We start from the raw sequence: 19,966 nt of genomic DNA on the forward strand, positions 1-19,966 counted from the left end.
CTTCCAGAGAAGAAGATACAAATTCTGGTGCATTTTAACTCTCACAGTTTCAATCAAGTAGCGAGTGATGTAGCATTTTTTATGTTCTTTGACACTTTCACCTAAACTGTGTTAGGGAAACTTTCGAAAATTGAGATCTGGGTGTGCAGACATGGGGGCATCAGAAATATAATTTGGTTTGATTCTCAAAATAGGTAAAGCCAGTCCTAATTTCTCTGTAGAGGTATACCTGTTCACTGCCTGAGCAGTTTAGTTTCGTTGTCCCTGTCTAGATCTTTGTTTTCCACTGTTCGTTCTATATGGGTGATGTGGCTCTCTGAGGGCTAGATAATCATGTGAGACAGGTGTTTTTGGACATAACAGGCAACATGATACCACCTCATCTTTCATCTGTAATGAAGCAAAAGGGTAGAGTGAAAGCTGAGAAAAATTATGGCTAACATCTGGCTGTGTTTAATCCAGAGGACTAGCGATCAGGACATAAAGGCACACTATAAGCAATAGAGTGAAATTCTTCACTGTGTTACCCAAAAAGCAAAAACCATTCCCTGTGCACAAAAAATTCAAAGAAGAAAAAAAAAGGCAATGTCATGCAATTACTATGTGTATAAGGACAAAATTGGCAAGGCAAATGATATTCAACTCCATGATGACAATAGCAGTGTGGCAGACAATGTTAAACTCAAATCATGTACCACTAAATTGAATTAATTCTTTCTTAAAGTACCTGAACACAATGTGGAAAAGTGGATCACCAAAAGCAGATCTGATAGATTTACTTAGGCAGACACTGGAAATCCTGCCAGCAGACATCAATTTTGGCATATCAGATATTAAAGAGATTATAAAAATAATTAGAATGTCACAAAATTCCAGCCAACTGGTTGCAAATAGAATATAAAATTCTGTAACTAGTTTTCAATGCCAACTAGGGGCACCTTCTTCTGAAGAAACTGTTACCTCACATGTAGTAACAGTTTCTTCTGAAGAAGGCGTCCCTAGTTGGCGTTAAAAACTACTTAAAGAATTTTATATTCTATTTGCAACCAGTTGGCTGGAATTTTGTGACATTGTAATTAATTACGGTTGCTGATCACAGCCATGTTCAAAACCTTAAAAATAATTAGGTTGCTGAAAAGCATTAACTCTTCTAGTTTGCTGTTATTTCAACCACAGTATTGGTGCTGATTTGACAACATTGTCCTTGAATTACCTGTGTAATTAGTTGATGAGTCAAGGTGAATTTCCCAATAGACTGAAATAGGCAATGGTAACACCCATTCACCCATTTATAAGATAAGTGAGTGTTCTTATAAATGGGTGTTATTTATAAGATAAGTGAGCATTCTTCTTCCCCCATGAACCATGGACCTTGCCGTTGGTGGGGAGGCTTGCGTGACTCAGTGATACAGATGGCCGTACCGTAGGTGCAACCACAACGGAGGGGTATCTGTCGAGAGGCCAGACAAACGTGTGGTTCCTGAAGAGGGGCAGCAGCCTTTTCAGTAGTTGCAGGGGCTGCAGTCTGGATGATTGACTGATCTGGCCTTGTAACACTAACCAAAACGGCCTTGCTGTGCTGGTACTGCGAACAGCTGAAAGCAAGGGGAAACTACAGCCGTAATTTTTCCCGAGGGCATGCAGCTTTACTGTGTGGTTAAATGACGATGGCGTCCTCTTGGGTAAAATATTCAGCGGGTAAAATAGTCCCCCATTCGGATCTCCAGGCGGGGACTACTCAAGAGGACATCGTTATCAGGAGAAAGAAACCTGGTGTTCTACGGATCGGAGCGTGGAATGTCAGATCCCTTAATTGGGCAGGTAGGTTAGAAAATTTAAAAAGGGAAATGGGTAGGTTAAAGATAGATATAGTGGGAATTAGTGAAGTTCGGTGGCAGGAGGAACAAGACTTCTGGTCAGGTGAATACAGGGTTATAAATACAAAACCAAATAGGGGTAATGCAGGAGTAGGTTTAATAATGAATAAAAAAAAAAGAAAAAAATAGGAGTGCTGGTAAGCTACTACAAACAGCATAGTGAACGCATTATTGTGGCCAAGATAGACACGAAGCCCCTGCCTACTACAGTAGTACAAGTTTATATGCCAACTAACTCTGCAGATGATGAAGAAATTGATAAAATGTATGATGAGATAAAAGAAATTATTCAGGTAGTGAAGGGAGACGAAAATTTAATAGTCGTGGGTGACTGGAATTCGAGAGTAGGAAAAGGGAGAGAAGGAAACATAGTAGATGAATATGGATTGGGGGTAAGAAATGAAAGAGGGAGCTGTCTGGTAGAATTTTGCACAGAGCATAACTTAATCATTGCTAACACTTGGTTCAAGAATCATGAAAGAAGGTTGTATACATGGAAGAACCCTGGAGATACTAAAAGGTATCACATAGATTATATAATGGTAAGACAGAGATTTAGAAACCAGGTTTTAAATTGTAAGACATTTCCAGGGGCAGATGTGTACTCTGACCACAATCTATTGGTTATGACCTGTAGATTAAAACTGAAGAAACTGCTAAAGGGTGGGAATTTAAGGAGATGGGACCTGGATAAACTGAAAGAACCAGAGGTTGCACAGAGTTTCAGGGAGAGCATAAGGGAACAATTGACAGGAATTAGGGAAAGAAATACAGTAGAAGAAGAATGGGTAGCTTTGAGGGATGAAGTAGTGAAGGCAGCAAAGGATCAAGTAGGTAAAAAGACGAGGCCTAGTAGAAATCCTTGGGTAACAGAAGAAATATTGGATTTAATTGATGAAAGGAGAAAATATAAAAATGCAGTAAATGAAGCAGCAAAAAGGAATACAAACGTCTCAAAAATGAGATCGACAGGAAGTGCAAAATGGCTAAGCAGGGATGGCTAGAGGACAAATGTAAGCATGTAGAGGCTTATCTCACTAGGGGTAAGATAGATACTGCCTACAGGAAAATTAAAGAGACCTTTGGAGGTAAGAGAACCACTTGTATGAACATCAAGAGCTCTGATGGAAACCCAGTTCTAAGCAAAGAAGGGAAGGCAGAAAGGTGGAAGGAGTATATAGAGGGTTTATACAAGGGCAATGTACTTGAGGACAATATTATGGAAATGGAAGAGGATGTAGGTGAAGATGAAATGGGAGATATGATACTGCGTGAAGAGTTTGACAGAGCACTGAAAGATCTGAGTCGAAACAAGGCCCCCGGAGTAGACAACATTCCATTAGAACTACTGACAGCTTTGGGAGAGCCAGTCGTGACAAAACTCTACCATCTGGTGAGCAAGATGTATGAAACAGGCGAAATACCCTCAGACTTCAAGAAGAATATAATAATTCAAATCCCAAAGAAAGCAGGTGTTGACAGATGTGAAAATTACCAAACTATCAGTTTAATAAGTCATGGCTGCAAAATACTAACACGAATTCTTTACAGACGAATGGAAAAACTGGTAAAAGCAGACCTCGGGGAAGATCAGTTTGGATTCCGTAGAAATGTTGGAACAGGTGAGGCAATACTGACCTTACGACTTATCTTACAAGAAAGATTAAGGAAAGGCAAACCTACGTTTCTAGTATTTGTAGACTTAGAGAAAGCTTTTTACAATGTTGACTGGAATACTCTCTTTCAAATTCTGAAGGTGGCAGGGGTAAAATACAGGGAGCGAAAAGCTATTTACAATTTGTACAGAAACCAGATGGCAGTTATAAGAGTCGAGGGACATGAAAGGGAAGCAGTGGTTGGGAAGGGAGTGAGACAGGGTTGTAGCCTCTCCCCGATGTTATTCAATCTCTATATTGAGCAAGCAGTGAAGGAAACAAAAGAAAAATTCAGAGTAGGTATTAAAATCCATGGAGAAGAAATAAAAACTTTGAGGTTCTCCGATGACATTGTAATTCTGTCAGAGACAGCAAAGGACTTGGAAGAGCAGTTGAATGGAATGGACAGTGTCTTGAAAGGAGGATATAAGATGAACATCAACAAAAGCAACACGGGGATAATGGAATATAGTCGAATTAAGTCGGGTGATGCTGAGGGAATTAGATTAGGAAATGAGACACTTAAACTAGTAAAGGAGTTTTGCTATTTGGGGAGGAAAATAACTGATGATGGTCGAAGTAGAGAGGATATAAAATGTAGACTGGTAATGGCAAGGAAAGCGTTTCTGACGAAGAGAAATTTGTTTACATCGAGTATAGATTTAAGTGTCAGGAAGCCGTTTCTGAAAGTATTTGTATGGAGTGTAGCCATGTATGGAAGTGAAACATGGACGATGAATAGTTTGGACAAGAAGAGAATAGAAGCTCTCGAAATGTGGTGTTACAGAAGAAAGCTGAAGATTACCTGGGTAGATCACATAACTAATGAGGAGGTATTGAATAGAATTGGGGAGAAGAGGAGTTTGTGGCACAACTAGACAAGAAGAAGGGACCGGTTGGTAGGACATGTTCTGAGGCATCAAGGGATCACAAATTTAGGATTGGAGGGCAGCGTGGTGGGTAAAAATCGTAGAGGGAGACCAAGAGATGAATACACTAAGCAGATTCAGAAGGATGTAGGTTGCAGTAAGTACTGGTAGTTTAAGAAGCTTGCACAGGATAGAGTAGCATGGAGAGCTGCATCAAACCAGTCTCAGGACTGAAGACCACAACAACAACGAGTGTTCTTTAATTTTAGACCTGTCACCCTCATTAATTTTTTAAGGTAGCACGTAACATTGTTTATAGCCACTTTTCTGACAGTAATCTGTTTACAGTAGTTCAGCTTGGGTTGTGGAAAGTGTTCTCTACAGACATATGGATATGTGATCTCAGAGTTCTGGTGGAACCAAATAAAGAAAAAATACCCTTTTATTGATGTTTCCAAGGTCTTTGATTGTACAAATCATAACATTTTATGAGAAAAACAAGTGTTGCTATTCATCTTACATGGGCAGAGACATCTCTTGATAACAGAAAAATGAGGACCACATTTACAAAAGACACAAGAATGAGAAATCATTAAATATGGTGTGTGACCTACAAAATTAATTTAGCAAAGACATTGAAAGGCTCTTCAAAAACTGTAATGTTTGCTGATGATACAAGAAAAAAAGGAACTCATCCATGTCAGACACAGACCGGAGGAAAATGGAGCAGGCTTGCAGTGGCTTCATGGCAAGCTGCTTAACCATCACTTATAAAAAGGCTCAAGGTATGCACTTTGAAATTAATGAAAATGAGTTACAGATAATGAAAAAGGAGATTAATGAACACACATTTGATGAAAATTCTGTGTATGAGGTCCTTAGGAATCCTGGTGGATAACAAATTGAGGTGGCACCAGCATGCTGATAAGTTAAACAGAAAGCTCAGTTCTGCTTGTCTTGCACATAGAAATCTCTCATTGTATTGACCTGCTAGTAGGATTGCTAGCATAGTTTGTGTACTGTATTTCAATTCTGTCCTATGGCATAATCTTTTTGTAGTGCAGATATTCAAGTACTAGTGTCAGAAGAAGAAGTTATTAGTGTGAACATATTGGCATTAGTCATACTTTCTTGTTAGTAAACTTTCCAGAAATTTCTTGAGTGGTTACTTCTGTCTTCTAATGTATAACTTGTTCCACTCTTTCATGTTGGGATTCATGGAACACAATGTGTGCGTGAATGAATGTTATTAGATTATTTAAGGTCTACCTACCCCTGAACTAATTCCGTTAGCTCTGCGTAGCATTCAACACAGTAATTTGTGTTTTGTACACCTCAGTCAGTGAAATTTTCTCCACCATAATGAGAGGACACATCCATCAACATTGCAGCTTGTGTCATTCTCTGTCACATAATTTAGGGTGAAATTAAAACCAGTTACAGTTAACTCTTATATTCATCACAAGATGTCTACTGTGATTACTGCTTGATCCCTGTACGCCAGTATGCTTATCAAACAATGGAAAATCCAGGACGGAATGTAACAATATTAGACGGGAAAAGGAAAGCTGCTACTCACCATATAGCGGAGATGTTGAGTCGCCGATAGGCACAGCAAAAAACCATCACTAACAAGCTTTCGGCCAGCAAGGCCTTTGTCAAAAGTAGACGACAGACAGGCACACACACTCATGCAAATGCAACCCCCACTTACATGACTGCAGTCACTGGCAACTGAAGCTTGGGTATATGCATGTGTCTGTTGTCTGTTTTTGATGAAGGCCTTGCTGGCCGAAAGCTTATTTGTGACAGTCTTTTTGTTGCGACTATCTGCGACTCCAGCATCTCTGCTTATAAGGTGAGTAGCAACTTTCCTTTTCATAGTATCATCACTGTCTCCAATACACTAAATCTAATGGTGATACCAAGACCGCAGTATTAAACTTGTAGCAGCACCAGTTTGTGATGTGAATATAAAATGATTTGTTCTACATCATCATGATTTATTGTGCGGGTGGTATATGGAGCATTAAACTAACTAACTAGCTCATCAGCCTTTGCCATTATGTGATATGTTTGGTCATCTGATGTAGCCTTAACATTATTACTGCAATCTACAGTTCCCTTCTGTTCTAATTAGTTCTTTGCTTTTGCCATATTAGCTGAGTTAATTGTAACAAGTGTCCATTTTCTGAAACTGTTGTGACAGTTGCAGCTCTGTCGTTACCAAGAATAACCTGCACAAGTCGCTATAGCAGAACATACTCCATCAAAGTGATGCAGGTTTATTATACTGTTCATTCCCTAAAGACTCTGTAACACAATTCTCACTTGACCATGTATATTTTGGTTATTATTTAATAGTTATGTTCCATTGTTTTATTTTTGTTAATTATACAATGAGAGATACTGTTCTGGTAATATCCAGTGCAATTTCTCTCATTCAAACAGATGTGAATATGAATCACTAAGCAATGCGTCACTTTCATATCATTTGTAATACTAATCATCAAGTATAGATAACCAACACAAAAATGCTCCTATCAGAGAACATAAAATGCGAGTGCATTTCTGTTTATTTAAAAGTCTCTGACTGAGAAATGATGTACCAGGTCCCTCAGCACCTTTAAAAATTTTCCCAATAGATTTGACACCCTAAGATATTCGTGCTTTTTAATATACAACTCACCAAAGACTCTCAAGTTCTCCTAACTGTAACTCTTACACCCATTAGTCAATTGCTGTAAGCTGCTCATACACACCCAGTCCGAGTTGCCCCTTCTCACTCATTCACTCAGCCCGACTCGTTGTCATTATCTCTCTGTGTCTCTGTCATTGTCTCCTGTGTCACAGCCATAGTCCCCTTTGTTCTGTCCTACTGCTACAGTCTCCTCTCACTATCGTTGTATCCCTATTGCTCTCTCTTACTCTGATATATCATTCTTTCCTTGCTAATGCTGCTGTCTCTTCTCACTGTCACACTCTTCTTTCTGTGTCCCCCCCCCCCCCTCCCCCCTCCTTGCCACTATCTCCTTCAATCTCTTCCTAGCACCACTAGCACCATTATGTCACTGTCAACTATGTTCCAATGTCACTATCTCCCTCTCTTTCTCTCATACTACTATTGTCTCATTTGCTCTTTCTAATACTACCTTCCAGTATATATTCCTTTTCCATGTGTTTGCCACTGCCACACTCTTCTTCTCTTTAAGCGTAAAAAGTGTGAATATGTTTGCGTGCCAAAATTTTTTGGAAAGTTTTGAAAGGTTTTGACGAATGTAGAATGAGGCAGCTGGTACCCCACTTTTAAATAAGCATGAACATATTAACATTTTTTTGTGTTCTGATAGGAGCATCTTTCTGCTAGTTCCTCTCTTTTCCCTGCTACAGCAGGACATGTCCCTCATATGAAAAGAACTTGATGGATCAGTAAAAATTCTGATAGTTTTCTTTTGTGAAATTGAAAAAAACATAAAACTAATTTTACACCTCAGACCAGATTTTATGTGCACAAAAATTTTGCATTTGTTTCAGTACTACAGTGTGGAGTTCCCAGCATATTTCTCCTTGCTACGTCACATTATAAATGACATTTTCGCCTCTCACCGGATTTTAAGTGCATATTTTACATGTTTAAGTAGGACAACTTTGAACGTCTTTTATCTCACAAACCGATAAAGATACGAAGAAAATTTTCAGGTTGTTTGAGATTGGGATCTTAGAAACACATTAAAAAAATTACAGCCATTTGCTGTACATAGCCTTCTCAGAATGCATGGCTAGGCTGTGATACCCAAAAAATAAGTCTTTGGGGAGTTTCTTGATAACTGAGGGAGGTGGTTTTTCTAGATTAACGGCTAGAGAATATACTGCTAAAATTTGAGTGGTTTGCTGGCTCAATAAGCCCCTTAAGATGCAAGATAGGCCACATCTAACCCAAAAAGAAACAACTGATTTGGTCCATTTGCCTAAGGAGGAGCAAGTGTATAGCACTCATACCTTGATCCTGTACTGTAGGATAATGACACTAAGATGATCCTTCTGTCGGGTATACAAGTAGTCCCTAGCTCAAGGGCTATCCAAAGCAGCTGACCATGTCTTTTTATCATCAATAGCACCTGTGGTATGAGCGCTGGAAAATCCAGTTTTTATGTGCAGCATTTTGGAACATATTAGGTACACATGCATACTGATTTGGCCAACAAACACATGAGTGGATAGGGTTTAAAAATGAAATTTGTTTCATGTAAATAATTTGATATAATAATTATTCAACAAAATGTAACATCCATACAATCTTTTCGTAGTTGGCAATATCATTGGTAATTATGAGTCTATCCCACACCTTACACATTTTCTTTAAAGAATTTGAACCAACATTTCCTTATCTTCATTGTCTATTTCTCTTAGACTTTTCTTCTGCTCCCTTATCTTCCTGTGTCATCTCATGGAACAGTGTATGAGTGCAAGAGCTGAAGGATATAGGCCCTACAGTTTTTCCTGTTAGTCCTACAGTTTTGGTGGGAATTAATAATCCTAATATAGGACTAATTTAATTGTGTTGTTTTTCAGGGTATTTTGTTTGCTATAAATGTAAGCATGCTGGTCCTTGGGATATTATGGAGAAAGTTATACAGCAGCACAAAAAGAAGAAGCCTTTTTCGAAATCTGAAAATGACATTTTAAAACATATCGCTATTTCAAATGACAAAGTGAAACAGTACTGGAAGAATCTTGAAAATACCACAACAGCTCTTCATGATGTACCAGAATCTCAGCTACTCACTGAATTACGCTTATTTGACATAAATGTGAGTAAAGTAACGAATGAAGCTTCATTATGCATATGTGGTGTTATAAAACACATATGCTGAGGTTTCATATTATTATAATTTTTTCAGAATGTTCCATTATCAGTTCTTTTGCAATGTGGTGCAAGGATAGACTTGGAGGCCTCAAAATTGTATTTTCCTTTGCACAGTATTGAAGAAGAAATAGCAGGAATTAAAATACTTACGAGAACTGGTGAAGAAACCATTCCACATAGTGGTTGTGGAGGCTTTCTTAATCCACAGGTATCGAAAGGTGCAAAACATCACACAGTTGTTATTGTATCTTCAGTACTAGATGCTCTGGTCCTGCTTTCTCAGAAGCCAGCCTTTCATGTGCTGTGTCTCCCACATGGTAAGTTGCTAATTATTACTAACTTTGTTATGTTTATAATTATTAGTACTAATCTTTTCTGGTATACAGTAATTAAGAGTAATTGTGTAGATATACAGGGTATGAGAAAATTCTACCAGAAAACTTATAAAATTATTCAGTGGTGTTGGCTGAATACCATAATGAAAGGAACTCATTATTCCTCATACTTTCGTATAGACTAATTCCAGGAATAAGAGAACAGTATTTGAGAATTGAGTCAAAAAACTTTGTAGTTTGTGAACCAGCTTTTAAGACAAGACCATCCTTTGCCCACTATTGTTCAGTACCTCATGTTCCTTTCTGCATCTACAAGTATACTATGTAACCCATTGTCTGGAATGCGGTGGAGGTTACTCAGTATCATTACAAGACATTTCCTCTCCTGATCCACTTTCAAATAGAGCAGGGGAAAAATGACTGTCCAGGTGAGTGGGTGGGTGGTTGTGAGTGAGTGAAGGAGGTAGATTAATTCTCATGATTATCAAGGCTCATACAAGTGCTTATTCGTCTTATCTTCATGATCCTTATGGGAAATGTACATTGGTGGCAGTAGAATTGTTGTGCAGTCGACTTCAAATGCCAGTTCTCTTTAATTTTCTCAATAGTGTTTCAAGAAAAGAATGTTGTCTTCCATCTAGGGATTCCCGTTTGAGTTCACAAAGCACCTCTGTAATACTTGCATGTTGATCAAACCTACTGGTAACAAATCAAGCAGCCCTCCCTCTGAATTGCTTCAATGTTTTCCATTAATTTGACCTCGTGGGGATCCCAAACATTTGCAGTTCTCAAAAATGGTGCACTAGTGTTCTGTATGTGGTCTCCTTTAAAGATGAAACACACTATCCTAAAATTCTACCAGTAAAACTAAATCAACCATTTCCTCCCCCTACTGCTATCCTTATGTGCTTGTTCGATTTCGTATTGCTTTGCATTGTAGTGCCTTGATATTTAATCAACATGACTGTGTCATGCAGCATGCCATTAGAATTGTATGTGAACATTATGGAATTGTTTTCCCTACTCATTTGCATTAAGTTACATTTTTCTTCATTTTGAATGAGCCGCTGTTTATCACACAAACAAAAATTTTTTTTGAAACTTTCTGGCAGATTAAAACTGTGTGCCGGACCGAGACTCGAACTCGGGACCTTTGCCTTTCGCGGGCAAGTGCTCTACTGTCTGAGCTACCCAAGCACAACTCACGCCCCGTCCTCACAGCTTTAATTCTGCCAGTACCTCGTCTCCTACCTTCCAAACTTCACAGAAACTCTCCTGCGAACCTTGCAGAACTAACACTCCTGGAAGAAAGGATATTGCGGAGACATGGCTTAGCCACAGCCTGGGGGATGTTTCTAGAATGAAATTTTCACTCTACAGCGGAGTGTGCACTGATATGAAACTTTCTGGCAGATTAAAACTGTGTGCCGGACCGAGACTCGAACTCGGGACCTTTGCCTTTTGCGGGCAAGTGCTCTACCGACTGAGCTACCCAAGCACGACTCACGCCCCGTCCTCACAGCTTTAATTCTGCCAGTACCTCGTCTCCTACCTTCCAAACTTCACAGAAGCTCTCCTGCGAACCTTGCAGAATTAGCACTCCTGAAAGAAAGGATATTGCGGAGACATGGCTTAGCCACAGCCTATGGGATGTTTCCAGAATGAGATTTTCACTCTGCGAGGTTCGCAGGAGAGCTTCTGTGAAGTTTGGAAGGTAGGAGACGAGGTACTGGCGGAATTAAAGCTGTGAGGATGGGGCGTGAGTCATGCTTGGGTAGCTCAGTCGGTAGAACACTTGCCCGCGAAAGGCAAAGGTCCCGAGTTCGAGTCTCGGTCCGGCACACAGTTTTAATCTGCCAGAAAGTTTCATATCAGCACACACTCCACTGTAGGGTGAAAATTTCATTCTAGAATTTTTTTCTAAGTTATCTTGTATACTCCTGCACTCACTCAGTGATGACACCTTCCTGTAGACCATAGCATCATCAACAAGTAGCCAGAGATTGTTGCTCATTCTTTAAAACAACTTTCCAGATTATCTGCTGCTGGGTCCTCATAACTAACATACTAATGTACAGGGCTATTACAAATGATTGAAGCGATTTCATAAATTCACTGTAGCTCCATTCATTGACATATGTTCACGACACACTACAGATACGTAAAAAAACTCATAAAGTTTTCCTCGCCTGAAGCCGCACTTCAGGTTTCTGCCGCCAGAGCGCTCGAGAGCGCAGTGAGACAAAATGGCGACAGGAGCCGAGAAAGCGTATGTCGTGCTTGAAATGCACTCACATCAGTTCGTCATAACAGTGCAACGACACTTCAGGATGAAGTTCAACAAAGATCCACCAACTGCTAACTTCATTCGGCGATGGTATGCGCAGTTTAAAGCTTCTGGATGCCTCTGTAAGGGGAAATCAATGGGTCGGCGTGCAGTGAGCGCAGAAACGGTTGAACGCGTGCGGGCAAGTTTCACGCGTAGCCCGCGGAAGTCGACGACTAAAGCAAGCAGGGAGCTAAACGTACCACAGCCAACGGTTTGGAAAATCTTAGGGAAAAGGCTAAAGCAGAAGCCTTACCGTTTACAATTGCTACAAGCCCTGACACCCGATGACAAAGACAAACGCTTTGAATTTTCGGCGCGGTTGCAACAGCTCATGGAAGAGGATGCGTTCAGCGTGAAACTTGTTTTCAGTGATGAAGCAACATTTTTTCTTAATGGTGAAGTGAACAGACACAATGTGCGAATCTGAGCGGTAGAGAATCCTCACGCATTCGTGCAGAAAATTCGCAATTCACCAAAAGTTAACGTGTTTTGTGCAATCTCACAGTTTAAAGTTTACGGCCCCTTTTTCTTCTGCGAACAAAATGTTACAGGACACGTGTATCTCGACATGCTGGAAAATTGGCTCATGCCACAACTGGAGACTGACAGCGCCGACTTCATCTTTCAACAGGATGGTGCTCCACCGCACTTCCATCATGATGTTCGGCATTTCTTAAACAGGAGATTGGTAAACCGTCGGATCGGTCGTGGTGGAGATCATGATCAGCAATTCATGTCATGGCCTCCACGCTCTCCCGACTTAACCCCATGTGATTTCTTTCTGTGGGGTTATGTGAAAGATTCAGTGTTTAAACCTCCTCTACCAAGAAACGTGCCAGAACTGCGAGCTCGCATCAACGATGCTTTCGAACTCATTGATGGGGGCATGCTGCGCCGAGTGTGGGAGGAACTTGATTATCGGCTTGATGTCTGCCGAATCACTAAAGGGGCACATATTGAACATTTGTGAATGCCTAAAAAAAACTTTTTGAGTTTTTGTATGTGTGTGCAAAGCATTGTGAAAATATCTCAAATAATAAAGTTATTGTAGAGCTGTGAAATCGCTTCAATCATTTGTAATAACCCTGTATTTATGAAGGCACTGCTTGCACAATCTGTATTGTCCCAGCTGATTAGCACTTGTATTCTATGATTGGAACAGTTCTAGGAACCATGCTCCTTGTGGCATGATAAACAAGTGCTTCTTCCCTTTACATCCATTAGAATGAACTGAGTAGTTCGCTGTGATATCTGCAACTAACTCATTCAGGTTGTTTATTTCTTTGGGTTTTTGGGCATGTTTTATGCATTAGATTGATGGAGTCAGTGTTTAGGCCCAATCAGTCTGTTAATTAGCAATTTGTAAACAGCCAGCCTCATTGAACTGTCTGTAAGCACTTGTGTTTTATAATTTATGCAATATCTTTTTTGTTCATTAACAAGTAACGATTACTGGGGAACCAAAAAATAAGGTTTAATTGATGATCTCAGTGTTCCCACTGTAAGTAAGTAAGTCTACTTGTGCACAGTAGTGCTTATTATGAATATAAACGTGGGACACATTTTTTATTTGTTAATATGCATGTTCTGCTCTTTCTACCATAGGTATTACAGCATCACATTCTGAAACTGCAAACTTATGAATCATCTGGTTTTATACTGTTATTACAGTTATCTGTGACTGCTATTGTGTTCAACAGTCAATAATTAATTAATTAATTCACACTTTGTGTTCAATATATCACATCATAAAGGAGAATCTTTAGGGATATGTGTAAAATGTACTAACAATGAACTACAGATAGGCTTATATCATTCCCTTGATAATCATGAGAATTAATCTACCTCCCTCACTCACTCACAACCACCCACCCACTCCCTATCCCTTTCTCTTTCTAATTTGGCACACAAACACCAAACTTCACATGTATCAGCACTCTGGAGTGTATAACCTCCTAGCTAAGATACGGAGATATGGAAAAAAAAAATGTAGTTTTGCAGGCTCTACTGTTTAGGCCTCCCTTAGGACATTCTTGTTTTGTGTGTGTGTGTGTGTGTGTGTGTGTGTGTATATGGTAGGTATCGACCTACTTTATCACCTGTTTTGCAGGACATTGTACAGTTCACAGGCCATAAATGATTTTTCCACCCCCGACTTGTAGGCAACCCTGCTCGACAGGTGTGTCCTGTGTGGGCATAGTAACAGCCTATCTTATTGACGTACTTTGAAGAGCAGCATATGTGTCAAGGAGCAAAAAGTTGTTTTGAAACTTCGGACATGTAGGCTGTCCTGCATGACATGTTGTGGGAGCGATATCGTGGCTGAGGAAAGCTTGACATGGATAGCAGGGAGGGGGATGGACAGACAGAGCAAGGGTAGGAGGGGATGGACAGAGAGAGGGCAGGAGTGGAAGACAGAGGGAAGAGGACGGTGGAGGTAAATAAGAAGAGAGAAAGAAGGAGATCATTATGAGGGGGGGGGGGGCAGGAGGAGGTAGGCACAGGGGGAGGAGGAGATTGACATAAAGAGGGGGGGACAGGAAGGAATGACCAGAGGTGTGGGAGTGTGGGGGTGGGGCAGGGGGGAGGGGGAGTTGGCAGAAAGAAGCCCAGGAAAAGATGGACAGAGGTGAGACATGGAGGAGATGGGTAGTGAGGGAGAAGGGATACTGGGGAGGAGGTGGTCAGAGAGAAGGGGGGGAGGAGGTGGTCAGAGAGAAGGGGATGAGGAGACAAGTAGAGAGGAGGGGCAAGGAGAGATGGCTCAAGAGGGGAGGAGATTTATGTCATGTTTGTGCAGAACACTTATGTGGGTGAAGCTGTGAGGATAGTGTGTTCAGAAATTCCTGTTATAAACTTCTAGGATTTGTAGAGGGGAGTGCATACACAATATTTTAAATAGAAATCGAAGTCTGGAATGCTACAGCTGTTTGGAAACATGTTTTTGCTGGGTAGGTTTGCCACAGAGTACTCATGGGGTGCGGGGTAGGGTATTAAGTCAGATTGGTTGATGTCATTTGACATATATCTTACCTCTCTCACCTGGTTCAAGCCTCATTCATGTGTCTGTGAATGGTACTGGGAGGAACATCTGGTGCAAGGACAATTGCTCATGTACTTGTTGATGTGTTCTCTTCAACATGACACAGTGTGGCCTCTTCCAATTCGGGTGTGCTGTGTCTCTTTGGAGCACCACAGTCATGCCTGCTGACGGTGAAGATAAACTTTCTTGAAGCCATTGTGTAATTGTGTCAAAAAGGGTATGTAGTGGAGTTGGACATCTTGGAGAATCATCTTGATGAAGGTGACGAGCAGCTCTTCCATTACAGTTATCTTTGCCATTCAGAAGGATCATTCCGGTATGTTCTGCAGATGTGTAACTCAACCATGTTGCTCTGACACTCCCAGACACGTGAATGAGACTCAAACCAGGTCAGAGAGGGAGGACAATACGCCAAATGATATCAGCTAATCTGTCATAAGCACCCCTCACCATGACTAACTTGTTGCAAACCTACCTAGCAAACATGTTTTCGAACATATGCAGCATGGAAATGGTGTGTTTTTGGACGTGGGTTCCAATTCAAAATATTGCATACTCATTCCCTTCTACAAGTCGTAGAAGTTGTAACGGAAATAGACGATTTGGCATTCTACTAACTAAACTTGGTTTTGTTAGCTGAAAAGCTAGAAGCTTTAGATAATAAAGATTTACAGCATCGTGAAACTTCAAGACTATCTCCATAACTTTTATTACATACAGCAATATGATTGTGTTTAGATTTTGAAATCAACTTCATTTAACTTCTTTATTTTCACGTACTTTCTTTAATGCTCTTATTTCTTTATCATAATCCTGTAAACACAAATAGGAAACTTGCTATTGTTTGCTGTCACTAGCCTGCAGTTTCTTCATTCTTCGTGTTGGTTTGGGTAAGGGAAGGAAGCAATAGTAAACAACATAAAGGCTCTTTATCTGCCTTAGATAGTGTAACACAAGTAAAAACTGCTCACCTCCGGACAAGTAAATACATTGAGGTGTGAGAAGGAAAAAAAAGGCTGAAGACTTGACTGTATGTATGTATGTATGTATGTATGTATGTATGTGTGTGTGGGATCTCCTCCCAGTCCCCATATTTGATTTCAATCAAATTTGGCACACAGACAGCACACTCCATGAATATAAGCACTGTTGGCTGTGTGATCCCTTGTTCCAGTAGGAGTGGAGCTATGAGCACAAAAGTGTTTTTGCAGCCCCTGTCATATAGGCTCCCTGCATGACAGGTGTGTTGTGTGTGAATAATATTGGGCTCCCTTATTGACCTGCTTTGCAGGGCAGCCTATCTGTCGGGCAAGAATTGGTTTTGCAGCCCCCATTGTGTAGGCTGTCCTACACAAGTGAATTGTGGTTGCAATATCACCTGCATTATCAACCTATTTTGCAGGGGCTACACATGTAGATGATTGTGACTGGAGGGTGGTTAAGATGGGTGGACAGAGAGAGGAGGCAGGAAGAGATGAATAAGGAAGGGAAGGAGAAGGTACTGGATTGAGAGAAGGGGGCAAAGGAGATGGAAAGGGAGAGGGGGATCAAGAGGAGATGGAAAGGGAGAGGGGGGGGGGCAGGAGGAGATGGACAGAGATGGGGGAGGAGGAGGTGGACAGATAGAGGGGATGGGAGGAGTACATTGGTGGGAGAGGAGGAAATGTACAAAGACAGGTTGGTGGAGAAGTTGTGGTCCATGTATGTGACATACATGTGTGTGAGCGAAGCCACTGGGAAATGCCTATATGTATATAGAGCAGATCGTATGTATGTATTTATGTCTGTCTGTCTGTATGTCAGTCCATCCCTGATCTCGTCCCAAACACCTGTATCAATTTCAACCAAATTTGGCACACAAACAGCAAACTTAAAAACTATCAGCATTAAGGTCTTTATAACCTCCTAGATCCAATTGGGACAGAAATAGGACAAAACATGTTTTTTTTTCAACCCCTGCCAATAGGCTGTTAGGATGGGAGATGGGAGGGAGGGGGACAGAGATATGGCAGGAAGTGGGATGGAGAGATAAGGAGGAGGAGATTGGTAGGGAAAGGGGGAAGGAGGAGATGAATAGAGTGAGGTGCAGAGGAAAAAGACAGGAAGAGGTGGATAGAGAAATTGGAAGAGGGCGAAATGGACAGAGAGAGGGGGAGGAAGAGGAGTTGGAGGGAGAGAGATGATGGGGAGGAGGAGTAGATTGACAGAGGGGAGGAGGGAAGAGGAGGTGGAGAGAGAGGAGAGGGAAGAGGACATGGACAGAGAGGAGAGGGAAGAGGACATGGCCAGAAAGAAGGGGAAAAAGAGATGGACAGAGAGGAAGGCAGGATGGATGGGCGGAGGGCAGAGAGAGGGGGAGATGGAGATGGACAGGGATAAAGGATGAGGAGATGAGCAGAGGAGGGGTCGAGGAGGAGGTGGGTCAGAGCTGAGTGAGGAGGAAATGGGTAGAGTAGAGTAGCATATATATAAAGTAGAGTGTGTGTATGTATATCTGGGCTCTCCTCCCAAACACTTGTATCGATTCCAGCAAAATTTGTCACACAAACAACAAACTATTCAAGTATCAGTACTGTTTGGTTTGCAACATGCTAGCTCCATTAGAAGTGGAAACATGGGCAAAAATGTGTCTTTAAGCCCCTGCCATTTAGGGTTCCAGACAAGACAGGCTTGTTCTTTGGGAATATTATCAGCCTGCCTCATCGACCTGCCTTGCAGGGCAGCATACACGTCGGGCAAGGAACGGTTTATCCGACATGTAAACAGCCCTGCATGACATGTGTTTTGGTTAGTACAGCCCTACCTTATCAACTTGCTTTGCAGGGAAGCCTATATGTCATGGGAAACAGCAGTTTTCCAGCTGCCAACATTTGGGCTACTGTGCATGACTGGTGTGTTGTGTGGTAGTTGTATTGTCTGATTTATTGACTTGCATTTGTAGATAGGCACAGCTGAGCAGAGAGATGTGGGGGATGGATAGTGAGAAAAGGGGCAGGATGAGGTGGTCAGAGAAAAGGGGGAGGAGGAGATGGACACGGAGAGGGAGGGAGATAGAAACCAATAGGAAGATAGACACAGAGAAAGTGATGGGGGCCTGTTGTGGGGGGTAGTGTCAATGTGCTTTGCAAGGGCTGCATCTGCAGATGGGCATGGCTGAGCAGAGAAAGGGGGGAGGGAGGAGATGGATAGTGGGGAAGGGGGAGGATGAGCTAGACAGAGAAAAGGCGAAGGAGAAGATTGACTGAAAGAGATAGGGAGGAGGTGGTGGATAGTGACGGGAGGAGGAGATGTACAGTGAGAGGAGAAAGGAGGAGATGGGGCAGAGAGAGGGGGAGGCAAAAATGTGTGCACTGTGTGTGTCAAACATGAACATGAGTGAAGTTCTGGGAAAAGTCCAACCAAATTTGCCACACGAACAGCAAAGTTCACAAGTATCAGCACTGTGGGGTTTATAACAACCAAGCCCAAATATGAGTGAAGATACTAGTGAACACATTTTTTCAGTCCCTGCTGTATAGGCTGTCCTGCACAAATCTGTGTTGTGTGGCTTCAGTGCTGTAACTTTACTGATCTATTTTGCAGGGCTATATAAGTGCGTAGGGTGTCCCAAAAATGGAAATGAGCTATCAGATGAATTAGAAGACTGTTAAGCTGCCATTCAATGAGGCAGAACACAATGGCAAGAGTCTTAAAGCAACATCATTGCCTGGGTATTGATGATGATTAACGCCAGCTACCTGTCTTTGAAGGTGTACAGATTGTTTTGGCATTTTTGGATGCTGAAATCACTGAATTTGACTGTTGGAGCCAGTTTATTGATGAGAATGTCATTAAAAAAACATAAAAATTTAAACAAACCATTATGTAGGGTGAATGATTTCTAAATTGTGTTGGCAGATTGCTTTGGGCCAGTTGGTTTGTCATGAAGCTACACAAGATCACTTTTTTGCTATAATTATTCCCATGTGCCTTGTGCACAAACCAAATACATGCTATTGAAACAATGAGCTAATGTTTGATGTATCTTTCTACACAAAAAACATGAAGAAAGACAGATTTATGTCAATTTACGTTATGCTGCATGTAAATAACAATGACGATTACATACATGGGGCAATCAAACCATGATTCTTTGCACAAAATTCGGCTTTATTATGACTGCTTTGTAGTGTAAAGCAAGGGTGGTTTTTTTCCTGACAAGAATCTGATGGTTGAAAAAGGTTTATGTCCTTTTACAGGAAGAATTCAATTTAGCGTATGTATGAAGAATTAGCCAAACAGGTACGGTATAAAGTTTTTCATTCTAAGTGATTCTGCAACAGGCTGTGTTATGAACCATAAAATGTATAACAGTGCAGGGGAAAAAGATAATAGTGAAAATTCAGTAGTCTGTTATTCTTGCTACAATTATCTTCATTAGGGTCATACATCATATGTGGACCAGCTATATACTAGCACAAAGTTATTTGAAAGATTGTTTGATAAGTGCATCTGTATTATTGGCACAGTAATGAGGAATAGTAGCCACAGGAATTGAAACAAGATAAACTAAGAGGAGGTCAAATGATATTCAAGAGAAAAAAAAAATTGTGGTAGCACTTCACTGGACAAAGACTAGGGATGTGTTTGACCTGTCTACAAAACACAGTATCACAAAGGCAAAAAAAGCTGCAATGGTAGAAAAGTGGAAGCCTGACCTCATACTTGATTATAATAAAAATAAAACTGTTGTTGACCATGGAGATCAGTTGGTGACCGATTATTATTTTCAACAGTAAACAGCAGAATGGTGGAAGAAGGTATTTTTTCATGTGTTTGTGATAGTTCATACTTGCTCTTCAAGAAATTTAGGTCTGTGTCTCTCAAATGAACCAATTTGTTTACATTTATAGTGACGCTGAGAAAACAAATTCTCGAGACTGCAGTTGGAGATTTTATCACAAATTAAAAGCAGTATTCTAGCATACAGACTAACTGCAAGGCATTTCCTC

General features: G+C 40.9%; 1 protein-coding gene across 3 annotated transcripts in view; it reads left to right on the forward strand.

Moving 5' to 3' along the window:
• The window catches only part of LOC126480780 (mitochondrial DNA helicase), a 177,642-nt gene that overhangs the window by 136,884 nt on the left and 20,792 nt on the right, over positions 1-19,966 (forward strand). For 2 of the 3 annotated variants that reach the window (XM_050104087.1, XM_050104085.1), the window contains exons 2-3: positions 8,974-9,212; positions 9,303-9,585. In XM_050104087.1, the coding sequence (XP_049960044.1) occupies positions 9,021-9,212; positions 9,303-9,585 (475 nt within the window). In that variant the 5' untranslated portion in view covers positions 8,974-9,020. Of the gene's footprint in view, positions 1-5,119; positions 5,187-8,973; positions 9,213-9,302; positions 9,586-19,966 lie in introns of those variants that run through there. The other variant, XM_050104086.1, reaches the window with a different exon arrangement.

The sequence above is a fragment of the Schistocerca serialis genome, chromosome 5 (genome assembly GCF_023864345.2).
Source record: "Schistocerca serialis cubense isolate TAMUIC-IGC-003099 chromosome 5, iqSchSeri2.2, whole genome shotgun sequence".
NCBI lineage: Eukaryota > Metazoa > Arthropoda > Insecta > Orthoptera > Acrididae > Schistocerca > Schistocerca serialis.